Below are 18140 nucleotides of genomic sequence, written 5' to 3'. Positions count from 1 at the left end.
GATAATCTGTACATATTGCTTATATGTCCGGTACTAAGAGGCAGTAAATACATGTTAATTTGCTAGCAGAATTATATGTATACATAAGCCCCTTTGGTTCAATATAACAGTATGGATTTCGTATAGTTGTGTTGAGTAATGAGTTAAAGTTGTTGTAATAGCGATATGCATGACACAGAAAAAAGGCAGGTCCGCTGGGTATCAACAAATGAAAGTGAAGCATCGGATGTTTAAAGACACGTCCAGAAGCGTGTAACATAATGTCATCTCCTCTTGAGAAAGTTTGCCGAGTGCAGACGAAACACATTGGGGGCGGGGCTTCGGACGGCTCCTAAACAAAGGAACGTTGCTATAAGGAGTAAACAAGCGTCTACAAATCTGATGATTTTTGGAGTGATCTACAGTCGATTGGGACTCGCTATCTCCTTCCCCTAAGTGGGATCAAGGCTTGTTTTTAATTTTCAGTTTGTAAGTGCAATATTAACAGCGTGTGAAATAAATGCTTGATGTGGGGCTGCGCTTTTTTCTTCTTTTGCTAGAGGATTCACATATGAGAGAGTGTTCAGGGACACACCTCAGAGCAGCTGCATCCCACATTTCAAGGACCTTTGGAGCTAAACCTGAGTTTTATCCTAACAGCTATTTTTGAATTGGGACTTCCAAAGGACTTTCTTTCCCTCTATGTGGTAATATAAATCGTGTACAAAATGAATTGTGTATTTTAATTAATTTTAATAGTTCAGCATTTTTAACTAGTATTATTACCATGTATTGTTTTTTGGTTAATGGTGTATATATATCTACCTTTTTATAATTATTATTTAGACCCAATAGGTCCATATCTACAACCTTCCTAGCTGCGCTGTTAATACTTTAGATTGGTTTTATATTGCAAAAGTGTTTTACAATGCGTAATTACAATACAGGTAGCCCTCAGTTTACGCTGGGGTTAGGTTCCAGAAGGAATGGTTGTAAATCGAAACCGTTGTAAATTGAAACCCAGTTTATAATGTAAGTCAATGGTAAGTGAGGGAGATAGGTTCCAGGCCCCTCTCAAAATTGTCATAAATAACACCTAATACATTATTTTAAAAGCTTTGAAATGAAGACTTTAAATGCTAGACAGCATTATAAACCTAATAAAATAATCACACAACACAGAATATATAATTAAACTACTTTAATTGAACAAAAACATTTGCTAAACAGCATTATAAACCTAATAAAATAATCACACAACACAGACTTCACTTGCATTTTTCTGCAAACAGTTCTTTCTATGCATTCCAATCTGGACTGAGTTATAGACAGGAAGATCTTGTTCTTTTGAAATCTGCTCGATAGCTCAGGTCTGGTTAAACTGATTAATTTCAGCTTGCTTGGCTTTGCTGCAACACAAGCGGACAGCTCCACCTACTGGCTATTTTAATAAATGCACTGCTTCTCAATGCTTTTCAATAGCAGTCACATGACTGGAAAAAAAGGTTGTTCTGAAACGGTGTAAATTGAACCGTTGTAAAACGAGGGCCACCTGTATTAATATTAAAATATTAAGGAGTCTACTGTTCCTTTGAGTAATGTATTGTTTGCTAAATGTTGTAGTCATGCTAAATTTCAAAGGAACTAAAGAAATGGCCAAACTCACCTTCTGAATGCGAAAGCTTTGTGTGTGAAGAATGGTTTACAACCACTGGAGAAGTTTGGTTATACTGCGTTGGGGGCGAAACCTGAGGAGTGGGATCATAACGTTTCTCGCTAATAGATCGTTCAAGAGGTTCTGTTTCTGCAGGTTTTCCCCTGTTAAGGTTTAAGAAAAAAGGTTAGTACTTTTTTTTTTTTTAAATCAACACCAAGCCATTAATTATATTAATTGCTGCACTTAATGCTTAACATTCAGTTGTCTACAGGGACAAATCTACAGATGTTTATGCAACAGCACAATAATCTGAAAACAAAAGGCAGATGACTACTACTCAGGGCAAATGTATGATCTCCATTTAATGCTTCCACTGGCTTTCCTGTTAAATTATGTCACAGTTTAGAAGATAAACAATATTGAAGTTGCAGCCAGTTTAAAGTGATGATAAATTCAAGCGTTTAACAAACACTAGGATTTAGCATCAGTAAAAATCAAGGGGGTTTCATTGATCAAACATGTACAAAAGGGTGCTAAACTCACCCTTTCTGTGCCGTTGTACAGCGCTAAATTCAGCAGGTCCAGCTGCCCACGGCACAATGATCTTCTACCAATAAGGTGCCGCTTGCACCTCTGAACCAATAGCGGTGCGTGCATACAGAAACCTGTCAGTTAACAACTACTGCTATTGGTTTATGAGGTGCAAAACGCCAGTTCATTGAAGTAGGTCGTTGTGCCATACGTGCCCGGACCTGCTGAATTTAGCGCTGTACAACGGCACAGAAAGGGTGAGTTTAGAACCCTTTTGTACACGTTTAATCAATGAAACTCCCCTTGATTTTTAGCGAATGTATATACTAGCGTTTGTTAAACACTTGGATTTACCATCACTTTAAGCAGCAATGAATTAACAGGAAGACCTTCCCATTTAAAATGATGCATCCTATTTAGCAGTCATCACAAATACCATTTTTATTTAAGGCATTCTCTATATATTGCATGTACAGAAAAATGGCAGCTACAGCTTCAAAGCTTCCAAAGTGAGAACCCCCAGCTTTATGTGCACCACATTATACAGTTTATCAAACTTACATTTTTTAAACTGAATGTTATTAAAATATGATTACATAATCCAATTATTGCTGCATTTTGTTACTAAACCAAGAGAAAATATAATTTAACACAATTTTCTTTCTTAAGCTAAAAGGTGCACGTAATGCTGATAAAATCTAGGAGAAATAACCTTCTGTTAATGGCATTCTTACCACTTGGAGTTCCTTTTCAAGTAGTCATAGCTAGTGTAAGAGCCAAGAAATCTACGAGGTGGCAAAGCAAATGTGACAGAACGAAAGAAAAGGGTCATTCTATTTTTAAGTAAATCATGTTTTGCAAGCTTTTCTATAAATGTGTAGTGGTAAAGTTTCTGAGTGTATAAAGTATCTATTTTTGAATGTAATATGGTGTCTCAGTTATCTGCAGACTAATAAACTGGTAAGATGAAGAGAAATATAAACTTAAGAGGAAAGCATTATAGAGCCAACAATATCCTAATTAAAAGGGACAGAAAAACCCAACATTTTCTTTCATGATTTGGATAGAACATACAATTTGAAACTTTCCAATTCACTTCTATTATCAAATTTGCTTCATTCTCTTGTTATCCTTTGCTCAACGAACAGCATTGCAATACTAGCAGCTAGATGAACACATCTAGTTAACCAATCACAAGAGACAGATTTATTTACACAGGATAAGGGTACTCACACAGAATAAAAGTGAAAATGCACGTAAAGGTATCTTTTTTAACACAGTCCTCATGAAAAACAGACTGCTCAAGATCCTGCTTGATCGATCTCCCCAGTCGGCGTGTGACGTCACCACCCAACACGAATCAGCTGTTCGAATCAAGAGGTCTGCATTTTACGGGCTCTAGCACACTGGGCACTTTCTCAAGAGGATATGTGCTGACATTACAACTCCAGGTTTAAATAGTCCGGCAACCTGCTCCATCTATCTTTCATTTGTTATATAACTATTCCTATTAGTGTTCCCAATGGTACTTAGCGCTCAAATATTACAGTCAAAATTAGTTTGAGTCATAACAATCTTACATAATCATATCTCATACCTCTGTATTAAAAATGAAATAATTTCATATAATTATATATTTATATATTTATATATATATATATATATGTAAAACACAAGACTAAATAAATTCTCATCAGAATATCACTAAAAGTATTACATTATAAAAATACATATTGCATAATAAAAATACATATTATCAAATTATAAACCAATACATATTTAAAAAGAATTTTCACACATTAACTTCACATATGTTCAATTCCCCAAAAATAATCAATACCACAATGTAATAAAATGCACTTCACGTATTCCTAAAAGTCATATATTAAAACATAAATATCTGAATATGTATTTCACACATTCAAAAACTATTTTAATTACATATATCTAGAATTAATTTCTCATAGCTACCTACATATATTCATCATAAAATGAAATATACTAAATATTACAATAATATATGAAAAAATACCATATTGTATCCAATATCTACATTAAGAATGCTGCGAAATCCAGATCTACATTAAGGCCATTTGGTGTGACCCGAAATGTCTAATAAAGGGAATTGACATAGTGCTACCTAGCAGTAGAGGGGGGAATAGACTGCTACTCCTCAGGCGTAGAGAGACATTTTGGATACATATTATTGTATTATTTAATATATTTCATTTTATGATGAATATGCGTAGGTAGTTATGATAAATAAATTAATTAATTAACTAACTAGATATAAGTAAAATTGTTTTTGAATGTGTGAAATACATATACAGATATTTATACGTTTTAATGTATGACTTTTAGGAATATGTTAAATGCAATTTATTACACTGTGGTATTGATTATTTTTAGGGAACTGAACATATGTGAAGTTAGTTAATGTGTGAAAATTCTTTTTAAATATTTATTTGTTTATAATTTAATATGTATTTTTATTATGCAATATGCATTTTTATAATGTAATACTTTAAGTGAGGTTCTGAAGAGAATTTATTTAGTTGTGATATTTATATATATTTTTTTATTATATGAGATGTTTTCATTTTTAATACAGAGGTATAAGATATGATTAAGTAAGATTATTATGTTTCAAACAAATTGTAATTGTAATATTTGAGCGCCAAGTACCATTGAGAACACTCATAGGAATAGTTATATAACAAATAAGAGATAGATGGTGCTAGTTGCCAGGCTATTTAAACCCGGAGTTGTAATGTCAGCACATATCCTCTTAAGAAAGCGCCCAGTAGCGGGCGAGAAATGCGTTGGGGCAGTGTGCTAGAGCCCTTGAACTGCAGACCTTTTGATTCGAACAGCTGATTTGTATCGGGTGGTGACGTCACACGCCGACCGGGGAGATTGATTGAGCAGGATCCTGAGCAGTCTGTTTTTCATGAGGACTTAATAAAGATACCTTTACTTGCATTTTCACTTTTATTCTGTGTTAGTACCCTTATTCTGTGTAAATAAATTGTTGTGTTAAACAATATAACACTACTTGGGGCCTCCTTTTTTCCTGCAGCATTTGCGCTCTTCAATCGTGGGAAAGTCAGCATTTACAAATACATTTAATTTAGACAAATTATTATAAACTAAATCTATCCAAACAAGTTATGTCGGCTTAATTAGCTAACTACATTAAAAAGGACCATCCCTTTACAACGTTATGTAACTACAGAGGAAATTTTTAAGTAGAAAATATCTTCCATTTTTTACAAAGAGATGGTCATGTGCTGCATCACTTTTATGGGTAACATGCCCCTTTAACTAAATATTAATACAGAGTATATCTCTTTTTTTTAGCCACTAGAGCAGGGTTCTTCAAACTTTTTTCCAAGACTCAGTGCAATGACCCAGAGGCAGAACTTTTTTTCATTTTCTGCAATGAGAATTTTTTTTAGTGAACATTTTTCTGCAGTATCTCTAAGAAGTCGTGTTGCTGTGTTTGTTGCCCTTACTCGGTGTGCATGAGGACAGGTTCATGTACAGCCTCGCTGATGTCTGCTGTACATTCCCACAGTGTCAGTCTGCATGGGAACCTGCTCTACTGTACTGCTGGGGTCTTTATGCTTATTTTGGAGGGCCTGCTGCTCCATGCTTATACTGCTGAAGTATAATATGCTTCCTAAAGGATGGCACTTAGAAATTAGTGTATATATATATAAAATATACACATACAAACATACAATGTATATTATTTATTTATTACAACCTCAGAGTTGATTCCAGTAAAAAAAAAAAAAAACACTGGTAGAACAAATAATATACACACCCATTAAAAAAAAAAAAAGTTCTGTTATACATGACAAAGGCTGAAGCTTTTCCCAAATGAGTTAAAGGGTTGTTAAGAGTATTCTGAAAAAGGCTTGGTAAGGGTCCACAACCCCATTTTTCCAATACTGTGCATAATCCAATTAACTTATTTGGTAAAGTTTCAGCTTATGTGATCTTTATCTATCTATCCTAACCTTATGCCCTGACTTACCTTTTCTGCAATGTGCTGTTACCCTGTACCGCACTGGAGTTCAGGAAGTGGGAGGAAAGTAGCAAATATTTACATTGATAGAACGGAACAGTGACACCTGCAGGTAGAAATTAAAAGTGCAGGCAACATTTTTTTTTTTTTAACTGCTACTGCCGTTCTTTCTGCAGAGACCCTTCAGTTTCTGCCTTGGGGTGCAATGATACCACATACCTTCCTGATCCTATTTTTATGCTTGGCCTGAAGTAATATACTAGAAAATGGCTGCAATTTTTGGCAAACTTGAAAGTGTTGTAAAATTTAAAAACATACACCACACACTCGTACAATACACACACACACACACACACACACTCTCCTACAACACACATGCAGTCCTGGCCAAAAGTTTTGAGAATGACACAAAACATAATTTATGCTTACCTGATAAATTAGTTTCTTTCCGGATATGGCGAGATCACAGAATCATCAATTACTAGTGGGAATATCCCTCCTGGCCAGCAGGAGGAGGCAAAGAGCACTACAGCTATATATGTCACTTCCCTTACCCATAATCCCCAGTCATTCGGCCGAAGGATAAATGGAAAAAGATGATAACACAAAAGTGTAGAGGTGCCTGAGGTTTTTAGAAAAAATAACTGTCTTAAATAAAGGGTGTGCCGTGGACTCACCATATCCATAAAAATTTTTTATCAGGTAAGCATAAATTATGTTTTCTTTCCTAAGATATGGTGAGTACACAGAATCGTCAATTACTAGTGGGGATTAATACCCAAGCTAGAGGACACAGATGCTAAGGGAGGGACAAGACAGGTAGATCTAAACAGAAGGCACCACTGCCTGAAGAACCCTTCTTCCAAAAGAAGCCTCAGCCGAGGCAAAAGTATCACATTTATAAAACCTTGAAAAAGTATGCAAAGAGGACCAAGTTGCAGCCTTGCAAATCTGTTCCACAAAAGCTTAATTTTTAAATGCCCAGGAAGAAGAAACAGCCCTCACGGAATGAGCAGTGATTCTCTCAGGAGGTTGCTGTCCAGCAGTCTCATAGGCCAAATTAATTAAACTCCTTAGTGAAAGAGAAGTAGCCATAGCTTTCTGACGCTTGCGCTTCCCAGAAAAACAAACAAAGCAGAAGACTGACGAAAGTCCTTAGTTGCCTGAAGATAAAACTTCAAAGCACGCACAACATCTAGGTTGTGCAACAAATGCTCCTTAGGAGAAGAAGGATTAGGACACAAAGAAGGAACCACAATCTCCTGATTAATATTTTTGTTAGAAACAACCTTAGGTAGGAAACCTAATTTAGACGGTGAACCTCTTTATAAGAATGAAAAATAAGATAAGGAGAATCAAACTGCAGAGCCGAGAGTTCTGAAACTCTCCGAGCAGAAGGAATAGCAACAAGAAACAAAACCTTCCAAAATAACATCTTAATATCTAAGGAATGCATAGGTTCAAACGGAACCCACTGTAAAACTCTAAGAACAAGGTTAAGACTCCAGGGAGGAGTAACGGATTTAAACACAGGCCTGATCCTAACCAAGGCCTGACAAAAAGAATGCACGTCTGGCGCATCCGCCAAATGCTTAAGCAATAAAATAGACAATGCAGAAATCTGAACTTTCAGAGTACTTGCTGACAACCCCTTCTCCAGACCCTCCTGGAGAAAAGACAAAATCCTAGGAATCCTGACTCTACTCCAAGAGTAGCCTCTGGATTCACACCAATACAGATATTTATGCCATATCTTATAGTAAATCTTTCTTGTCACAGGCCTTTTTCTAGTATATTACTTCAGGCACAGCCTAAATCGTGGTCTCAATGACCGACTCTGAAAACCCACGCTTAGATAAAATCAAGCATTCAATCTCCAAGCAGTCAGCTTCAGAGAAACGAGATTTGGATGAAGAAAAGGACCCTGAAGTAGAAGGTCTTTCCTCAGAGGAAGGTAGAGACGACATTTCCACTAGATCTGCATACCAGATCCTGCGAGGCCACCCCGGCGCTATGAGAATCACCGAAGCCCTCTCCTGCTTGATCCGAGCAATGGCTCTTAGCATGAGAGCGAAAAGCAGAAATATGTAAGCTAGACAAATTCCAAGGGACTGCCAGAGCATCTATCAAGAAAGCCTGTGGATTGCTTGGCATTCTGCCGAGAAGCCATGAGATCCAGTTCTGGCTGCCCCAATTGAGGATTAAACTGGAAAATACTTACGGACGGAGTTCTTATTCCCCCGGATGAAAGGTCTGTCGGCTCAGAAAATCCGTCTCCCAATCGTCTACTCTTGGGATGTGGATCAGAGAAAGACAACAGTTGTGAGACTCCGCACATTGGATTATCCAGGACACCTCTGTCATGGCCAAGGAACTCAGAGTTCCTTCCTGGTGGTTGATGTACGCCGCTGATGTTCTGTTGTCCGAATGGAACCTGATAAACCGGGCTAAGGCTAACTGAGGCCAGGCCAGTAGAGCATAGAAAATCACTCTCAGTTCTAGAATGTTTATAAGGAGAACTGACTCCCCCCCCCAAGTTCAAAGACCATGAGTTTTAAATGACCCCCAAACTGCTCCCCAATCTAGAAGGCTGGCATCCGTGGTCACGATCACCAAGGAAGGTCTGCGAAAGCAAGTTCCCTGGGAGAGGTGTTCCTGAGACAACCACGAAAGAAGAGAGTCCCTTGTCGCATGATCCAGAACTATTTGCGGAGACAGATCTGCATAGTCCCCGTTCCATTGCCTTAACATGCATAACTGCAGAGGTCTGAGATGGAACCGAGCAAACGGAATGATGTCCATGGAAGCTACCATCAGACCAATTACCTTCATACATAGAGCCACAGACGACCGAGGAGAGGACTGAAGGACAAGACAAGATCTTTGTTTTTCTGACCTCTTTCAAAAATATTTTCATTAGTAGGGAGTCTATTATGGTCCCTAAAACACTACTCTTGTGGCTGGAATCAGAGAACTCTTTCCAAGATTCACCTTCCAACCGTGGGAACCCTTTAAGAAAATTCTGGGAGCTGTGGCAAGACCGAATGGAAAAGCCACAAACTGAAAATGATTGTCTAAGAAAGCAAACCTTAGAAACTTGTGATGATCCTGGTGAAATGGGACCATGAAGGTACACATCTTTAAGTCTATGGTTGTCATAAACTGACTCTCTTGAACCAAAGGAAGAATGGAACGTATATTTTCCATCTTGAAGGACGGTACTCTGACAAACTTGTTTAAACACCTTAGGTGTAAAAAAAGGTCTGAAATTCCCCTCTTTCTTGGGACCATAAACAGATTTTAATAAAGTCCCAGACCCTGTTCCTGCAGAGGAACTGGAACTTTAACTCCCAGGGCAAAAGGATGCTTTATACAATTTAAGAACGCCTCTCTTTATCTGGTCTACAGATAATCTTGAGAGAGGAAACCTGCCTCTGGGAGGAAGCGTCTTGAATTCTATCTTGTACCCCTGAGAGGTCTGGGAAATCTCGTATCCAAGCCTGGGCAAATTGAGAAAGCCTGCCCCCTACTAGATCCGTTCCTGGATCTGGGGCCGACCTTTCATGCTATTGTAGGGAATAGCTAAAAACTTAGATTTAGAAGAAACATCCGCCAACCAGGATTTTAACCAAAGGGCTCCCAGTTGAATGACTTGTAAGGAAGCATCCGTAATAAAGGAATTGGCTAATTTAAGAGCTTTAATCCTGTCTTGGATCTCCTCAAGAGGAGTATATGTCTGATAAGAATCAGACAAGGCATCAAACCAGTAAGCTGCAGAGCTTGTAACAGTAGCAATACACACCGCCGGCTTGGTGAACATACATTTTCTTTAATAATGCCTCCAATTTCTTATCCATTGGATCTTTAAAGGAACAACTATCCTCTATGGGAATAGGGGTCCTATTAGCCAAAGTGGAAATAGCTCCTTCCACCTTAGAAACCGTTTGCCATGACTCTTTAATAGTCCGCTATAGGAAACATTTTCTTAAAAATAGGAAATAGAGAAAAAGGAATACCAGGTCTATCCCACTCCCGTGCAATAATCTCAGAAGCACGGTCTGGAACAGGAAATACCTCCACCGCAGAGGGAACATCAAAATACTTGTTTAGCTAACTAGACTTCTTAAGGTTAACATCAAGAGTAGTATCGGAGTCATCCAAGGTAGCCAAAACCTCTTTAAGTAACAAGCGGAGGAGGTGTTCCAGCTTAAATCTGAAGGACACAACTTCAGCATCAGCAGAAGGAATTATACTGCCTGAATCCGATATTTCACCCTCAGATACACCCGAATAATCTTCATCCTCAGACTTCTGAGAGGAAATACTTTGATTAACCACATCAGGATCAGAAACATTAGTTACTGTTTCTTTAAATTTCCTTTTGTGTTCTCCCTGCAGCATGGGAAAAGCAGACAACGCCTCAGATACCGTAAAGGATACCTGGTCAGCAATATCTTGCAAAGTAACCCAAGGCGGTGCATGAGAGAAAACGCAGGGCACTGCATGTGCAGATGAATAGGATTGGGACGTTTGAGGAGACAGCGGTGGGACATCTGAAACAGGAGGCTCCTGAACAGCATCCGCCTTAGCTAATGATGGCTCAGTGTCACAAAGTCTATTTCTATAAGTTAAAGTTCTTTCAATACATGAAGAACAAAGAGGTACTGGGGGTTCCACCTGGGTATCAAAACATAAGCTACAGATAACATCCTACACAGCTTCTTGATCCATAAAACAAAAACAAAAAAATTTATGCTTACCTGATAAATTACTTTCTTTTACGATATGACGAGTCAACGGATTTCATCCTTACTTGTGGGATATTAACCTCCTGCTAACAGGAAGTGGCAAAGAGCACCACAGCAGAGCTGTATATATAGCCCCTCCCCTTCCCCTCCACCCTCAGTCATTCGGCCGAAGGTATAGGAAGAGAAAAAGGAAAGGCTAAAAGGTGCAGAGGTGACTGAAGTTTACAAAAAATATAAAAAAAACTGTCTTAAAAAGAGCAGGGTGGGCCGTGGACTTGTCATGTCGTAAAAGAAAGTAATTTATCAGGTAAGCATAAATTTAGTTTTCTTTTACAAAGATATGACGAGTCCATGGATTTCATCCTTACTTGTGGGAAACCAAAACCAAAGCAATAGGACACGGATGAAAGGGAGGGACAAGACAGGAACCTAAACGGAAGGCACCACTGCTTGAAGAACCTTTCTCCCAAAAATAGCCTCAGAAGCAGCAAAAGTATCAAATTTGTAAAATTTGGAAAAAAGTGTGAAGGGACGACCAAGTCGCAGCCTTACAAATCTGTTCAACAGATGCATCGCTTTTAAAAGCCCATGTGGAAGCCACAGCGATAGTAGAATGAGCCGTAATTCTTTAAGGAGGCTGCTGTCCAGCAGTCTCATATGCCAGGCGGATGATACTTCTCAGCCAAAAAGAGAGGTAGCCGTAGCTTTCTGACCCCTACACTTTCCAGAATAAACAATGAATAAAGAAGAAGATTGACGGAAATCCTTAGTTGCCTGTAAGTAAAACTTTAAGGCACGGACCACATCCAAATTATGTAACATACGCTCATTCTTAGAAGAAGGGTTAGGACAGAAGGGTTAGGACACAAGGAAGGAACAACAATTTCCTGATTAATATTCTTATTTGAAACAACCTAAAAACAGAACTTTCCAGGATAACAATTTGATATCCATGGAATGCATGGGTCCAAACGGAACCCCTTGCAGAACTCGAAGAACTAAATTCAAACTCCAGGGAGGAGTAATGGGTCTAAATAGAGGCTTAATTCTAGATAAAGCCTGACAAAAAGACTGAACATCTGGTACATTTGCCAAACGTTTGTGAAACAGAATTGACAAAGCTGAAATTTCTCCCCTTAAGGAACTTGCTGATAACCCTTTCTCCAATCCTTCTTGGAGAAAAGACAGAATCCTAGGAATCCCAACTTTACTAAATGAGTAACTCTTGGATTCACACCAATAAAGATATTTACGCCATATCTTATGATAGATTTTTCTAGTGACAGGCATTCTAGCCTATATCAAAGTATTGATGACCGAATCAGAGAATCCTCGCTTTGAAAAAATCAAGCGTTCAATCTCCACGCAGTCAGCTGCAGAGAAATTAGAATTGGATGTTGGAAAGGACCTTGAATGAGAAGGTCCTGTCTCAATGGAAGTTTCCATGGTGGCAGAGAGGACATGTCCACTAGATCCGCATACCAAATCCTGCGTGGCCACGCAGGCGCTATCAGGATCACTGAAGCTCTCTCCTGTTAGATTCGAGCAATCACGCGTGGAAGGAGAGGAAACGGTAGAAATAAATAAGCTAGGCTGAACAACCAAGGCACTGCCAAGGCATCTATCAGTTCGGCCTGAGGATCCCTTGACCGGGATCCGTATCTTGGAAGCTTGGCATTCTGTCGAGATGCCATTAAATCCAATTCTGGTCTGCCCCATCTGAGAATCAATGAGGCAAATACCTCCGGGTGAAGTTCCCACTCCCCCGGATGAAAAGTCTGCCGACTTAGAAAATCTGCTTCCCAGTTCTCTACTCCTGGGATGTAGATTGCTGACAGATGACAAGAGTGGGCCTCAGCCCAACTGATTATCTTGGATACCTCTATCATCGCTAAGGAACTCCTTGTTTACCCCTGATCATTGATAAATGCCACAGTCGTGATGTTGTCCGACTGGAATCTGATGAATTTGGCCGAAGCCAACTGAGGCCACGCCTGAAGCATATTGAATATTGCTCTCAGTTCCAGAATATTGATTGGAAGTAGAGACTCCACTTGAGTCCAAACACCCTGAGCCTTCAGAGAGTTCCAAACTGCACCCCAGCCCAGAAGACTGGCATCTGTTGTCACTATAACCCACGAGGGTCTGCAGAAACAAGTCCTTTGGGACAGATGATCCGGCTACAACCATCAAAGAAGAGTTTCTGGTCTCTTTATCCAGATTTATCTGAGGAGATAAATCCGCATAATCCCCATTCCACTGTCCGAGCATGCACAGTTGCAGTGATCTGAGATGAAAGCAAGCAAATGGAACGATGTCCATTGCCGCTACCATAAATCCAATTACCTCTATACACTGAGCCACTGATGGCCGAGGAATGGACTGAAGTGCTTTAGAATCTTTGATTTTCTGACCTCCTTCAGAAAAATTTTCATGGCTATCGAGTCTATCAGAGTTCCCAAGAAAGGAACCCTTGTCTGTGGGACAAGTGAACTCTTCTCTATGTTCACCTTCCAGTCGTGGGTTCTCAGAAAAGACAACACTGTGTCCGTGTGAAAGTTTGTCAGATGATATGTTGACGCCTGAATCAGAATATCGTCCAGATAAGGCGTCACCGCTATTCCTTGCGGTCTGAGAACCACCAAAAGAGACCCTAGAACCTTTGTGAAGATTCTGGGTGCTGTGGCCAACCCGAAAGGAAGAGCCACAAACTGATAATGTTTGTCCAAGAAGGCAAACCTTAGAAACCAACGATGATCCTTGTGGATTGGAATATGAAGGTAAGCATCCTTTAAATACACGGTAGTCATATATTGACCCTCCTGGATCATTGGTAAGATTGTTCGTATAGTCTCCATCTTGAACGATGGGACTCTGAGAAACTTTAGACACTTGAGATCTAAAATGGGTCTGAAAGTTCCCTCTTTTTTGGGAACCACAAATAGGTCTGAGTAAAACCCCTGTACCTGTTCCAATTTTGGAACTGGACAAATTACTCCCATAGTAGAAAGGTATTTTACACAGCGTAAGAACGCCTCTCTTTTTATCTGGTTTGCAGATAACTTTGAAAGATGAAATCTCCCTCTTGGGAGAAAGTCCTTGAATTCCAATTGATAACCGCGGGTCACTATTTCTAGTGCCCAGGAATCCTGAACATCTCTTGCCCAAGCCTGAGCAAAGAATGAGAGTCTGCCCCCTACTAGATCCAGTCCCGGATCGGGGGCCGTCCCTTCATGCTATCTTAGGAGCAGCAGCTGGCTTATTGGATTGTTTACCCTTATTCCAGTTCTGATTAGGTCTCCAGACTGACTTAGATTGGGTAAAATTCCCTTCCTGCTTTGAGAAAGAAGAAGCGGGGGGGTCCTCCTTTAAAGTTCTGAAAGGAACGAAAATTATTCTGTTTACCTCTCATTTTAACCGATTTATTCTGAGGTAGGGCATGGCCTTTACCTCCTGTAATATTAGAAATTATTTCCTTCAATTCTGGCCCGAAAAGGGTTTTACCTTTAAAGGGAATAGCTAAAAGCTTATATTTTGATGACACATCAGCAGACCAAGATTTGAACCACAATGCCCTACGTGCTAAAATAGCAAATCCTGCATTTTTTGCCGCTAATTTAGCAATTTGAAAAGCGGCATCAGTAATAAAAGAATTAGCTAGCTTGAAAGCCTTAATTCTATCTAAGATGTCATCTAATGGAATCTCAACCTTAAGAGACTCTTCTAGAGCCTCAAACCAAAAAGCTGCTGCAGTAGTTACTGGAACAATGCAAGCCATAGGTTGTAAAAGAAACCCCTGATTAACAAATAATCTCTTTAGAAGACCCTCTAATTTCTTATCCATAGGGTCTTTGAAAGCACAACTATCCTCAATGGGTATAGTAGTACGCTTAGCTAGGGTAGATATAGCTCCCTCTACCTTAGGGACCGTTTGCCATGAGTCCCGAATGGTATCTGATATGGGAACCATTTTCTTAAAATTAGGAGGGGGAGAAAACGGTATACCTGGTCTATCCCATTCCTTTCTAACAATTTCCGAAATTCTCTTAGGAACCGGAAAAACATCAGTGTAAGTAGGTACTTCCAAATATTTATCCATTTTACACAATTTCTCTGGAGGAATCACAATAAGGTCACAATCATCCAGAATCGCTAAAACCTCCCTAAGTAACAGGCGGAGGTGTTCAAGCTTAAATTTAAATGACATAGCATCCGAATCTGTCTGAGGCAAAACATTCCCTAAATCAGAAATTTCACCCTTAGACAGTAATTCCCTGATCCCCATCTCAGAGCACTGTGAGGGAACATCGGAAATAGCTAATAAAGCATCAGAGGATTCAGTATTTACATTAATACTTGACCTACTGTGTTTACCCTGCAACACTGGTAATGTAGACAATACCTCTGTAAAGGTAGTTGACATAACTGCAGCTATCTCCTGCAGAGTAAAGGAATTAGACGCACTAGAAGTACTAGGCGTCGCTTGTGTGGGCGTTAAAGGTTGTGACACTTGGGGAGAATTGGATGGCATATCCTGATTCTCTACAGACTGAGAATCATCCTTAGGCACACTTACTTTATTTAAAATATGCTTTTTACATTGTAAAGCCATTTCAGTACAAAAGTTACACAATGTTAGAGGGGGTTGCACAATAGCTTCTAAACACATAGAACAATGAGAAACCTCAATGTCAGACATGTTGAACAGACTAGTAATACCACAAAAGTCGTTTAAACACTTATTTATAGCATAAAATAAACATTAGAAAAAAACGTGTACTGTGCCTTTAAGAAAAGAAAAAGTGAACAATTTTTCCAAAATGCTCAAAAAACGTTAAATTATTCCCAAATTTAACTTAAATATCATTGGTTAAACCAAAAATTACTGCACCCAGAAACAAGGGCAGAAATAAGGCTTTAGAAGTACTTATATCAACATCTAGTCAAAAGATAGATAAAAAATACCCTCTACACCTCGCCACAGCTCTGCTGTGGCGCCTACCTGCCCCCAGAGTACTTTGAATCAAGTTTCCAACCCTTCAGACCAGCTACACAGTCCAGGAGCCACCGAGTTACTGTTTGCTGCTGCTAAGCCTGAAGGAAATGCACCAAAATAGGCTCCGCTCCTTAAGGTCAAAAGTTGGAGTAGGCCCAAACAACACCGCATGGGAATGCAGTTTTGCACTAAAGTAGAAATACACACACAATACAACCCTCAAGCATAAAACCAATAAGTTTTAAGTGCCAAAAATAAAAAACATAAAACATTGTTTTTTACATTATCTCCCATGTCACATAATGCCCAAATATCAACTAATGATAAATATAATATAGGGACTCCAGTAACACCCCATCCCCATACAGGGAAATAATGCCAGCCAGTTCTGATACACCAAGTCTCCTCAGAAAAAAAGGCTGCACATACCTTAATGCTGCTTGTAGCATGAAACCGGTCTCCACACTGAAGATGTCTCATGGTTACCTTCAGAAGTCTTGTGGGAACCAGCGTGGATCTTAGTTACAAATGTTAAGATCATCAAACCTCAGGGCAGAAATCTTCTTCCATATCCCCCTGAGGAAAATAGTATGCACCGGTACCATTTAAAATAAAAAACTTCTTGATTGAAGAAACTAAAACTAACACCTGACTGGGGGTGGAGGGGTTATATATACAGCTCTGCTGTGGTGCTCTTTGCCACTTCCTGTTAGCAGGAGGTTAATATCCCACAAGTAAGGATGAAATCAGTGGACTCGTCATATCTTTGTAAAAGAAAAGAAGCAACTAAAAAAAAACAGAATTTATGTTTACCTGATAAATTACTTTCTCCAACGGTGTGTCCGGTCCACGGCGTCATCCTTACTTGTGGGATATTCTCTTCCCCAACAGGAAATGGCAAAGAGCCCAGCAAAGCTGGTCACATGATCCCTCCTAGGCTCCGCCTACCCCAGTCATTCGACCGACGTTAAGGAGGAATATTTGCATAGGAGAAACCATATGGTACCGTGGTGACTGTAGTTAAAGAAAATAAATTATCAGACCTGATTAAAAAAACCAGGGCGGGCCGTGGACCGGACACACCGTTGGAGAAAGTAATTTATCAGGTAAACATAAATTCTGTTTTCTCCAACATAGGTGTGTCCGGTCCACGGCGTCATCCTTACTTGTGGGAACCAATACCAAAGCTTTAGGACACGGATGAAGGGAGGGAGCAAATCAGGTCACCTAAATGGAAGGCACCACGGCTTGCAAAACCTTTCTCCCAAAAATAGCCTCAGAAGAAGCACAAGTATCAAACTTGTAAAATTTGGTAAAAGTGTGCAGTGAAGACCAAGTCGCTGCCCTACATATCTGATCAACAGAAGCCTCGTTCTTGAAGGCCCATGTGGAAGCCACAGCCCTAGTGGAATGAGCTGTGATTCTTTCGGGAGGCTGCCGTCCGGCAGTCTCGTAAGCCAATCTGATGATGCTTTTAATCCAAAAGAGAGAGAGAGGTAGAAGTTGCTTTTTGACCTCTCCTTTTACCGGAATAAACAACAAACAAGGAAGATGTTTGTCTAAAATCCTTTGTAGCATCTAAATAGAATTTTAGAGCGCGAACAACATCCAAATTGTGCAACAAACGTTCCTTCTTTGAAACTGGTTTCGGACACAGAGAAGGTACGATAATCTCCTGGTTAATGTTTTTGTTAGAAACAACTTTTGGAAGAAAACCAGGTTTAGTACGTAAAACCACCTTATCTGCATGGAACACCAGATAAGGAGGAGAACACTGCAGAGCAGATAATTCTGAAACTCTTCTAGCAGAAGAAATTGCAACTAAAAACAAAACTTTCCAAGATAATAACTTAATATCAACGGAATGCAAGGGTTCAAACGGAACCCCCTGAAGAACTGAAAGAACTAAATTGAGACTCCAAGGAGGAGTCAAAGGTTTGTAAACAGGCTTAATTCTAACCAGAGCCTGAACAAAGGCTTGAACATCTGGCACAGCGGCCAGCTTTTTGTGAAGTAACACAGACAAGGCAGAAATCTGTCCCTTCAGGGAACTTGCAGATAATCCTTTTTCCAATCCTTCTTGAAGGAAGGATAGAATCCTAGGAATCTTAACCTTGTCCCAAGGGAATCCTTTAGATTCACACCAACAGATATATTTTTTCCAAATTTTGTGGTAAATCTTTCTAGTTACAGGCT

General features: G+C 39.5%; 1 protein-coding gene across 1 annotated transcript in view; it reads right to left on the bottom strand.

Annotated features, from left to right (window-relative positions):
* TJP1 (tight junction protein 1) overlaps positions 1-18140 on the bottom strand; it is a gene marked incomplete in the record, with an annotated part of 489926 nt that overhangs the window by 34964 nt on the left and 436822 nt on the right. The window contains 1 exon segment of the mRNA XM_053717550.1: positions 1646-1797. Within this exon segment, the coding sequence (XP_053573525.1) occupies positions 1646-1797 (152 nt within the window).

Source organism: Bombina bombina, chromosome 6 (genome assembly GCF_027579735.1).
Source record: "Bombina bombina isolate aBomBom1 chromosome 6, aBomBom1.pri, whole genome shotgun sequence".
Classification (NCBI taxonomy): Eukaryota; Metazoa; Chordata; class Amphibia; order Anura; family Bombinatoridae; genus Bombina; species Bombina bombina.
The sequence above is the reverse complement of the archived record's forward strand: the minus strand, read 5'-3'. Positions and strand labels throughout refer to the sequence as shown.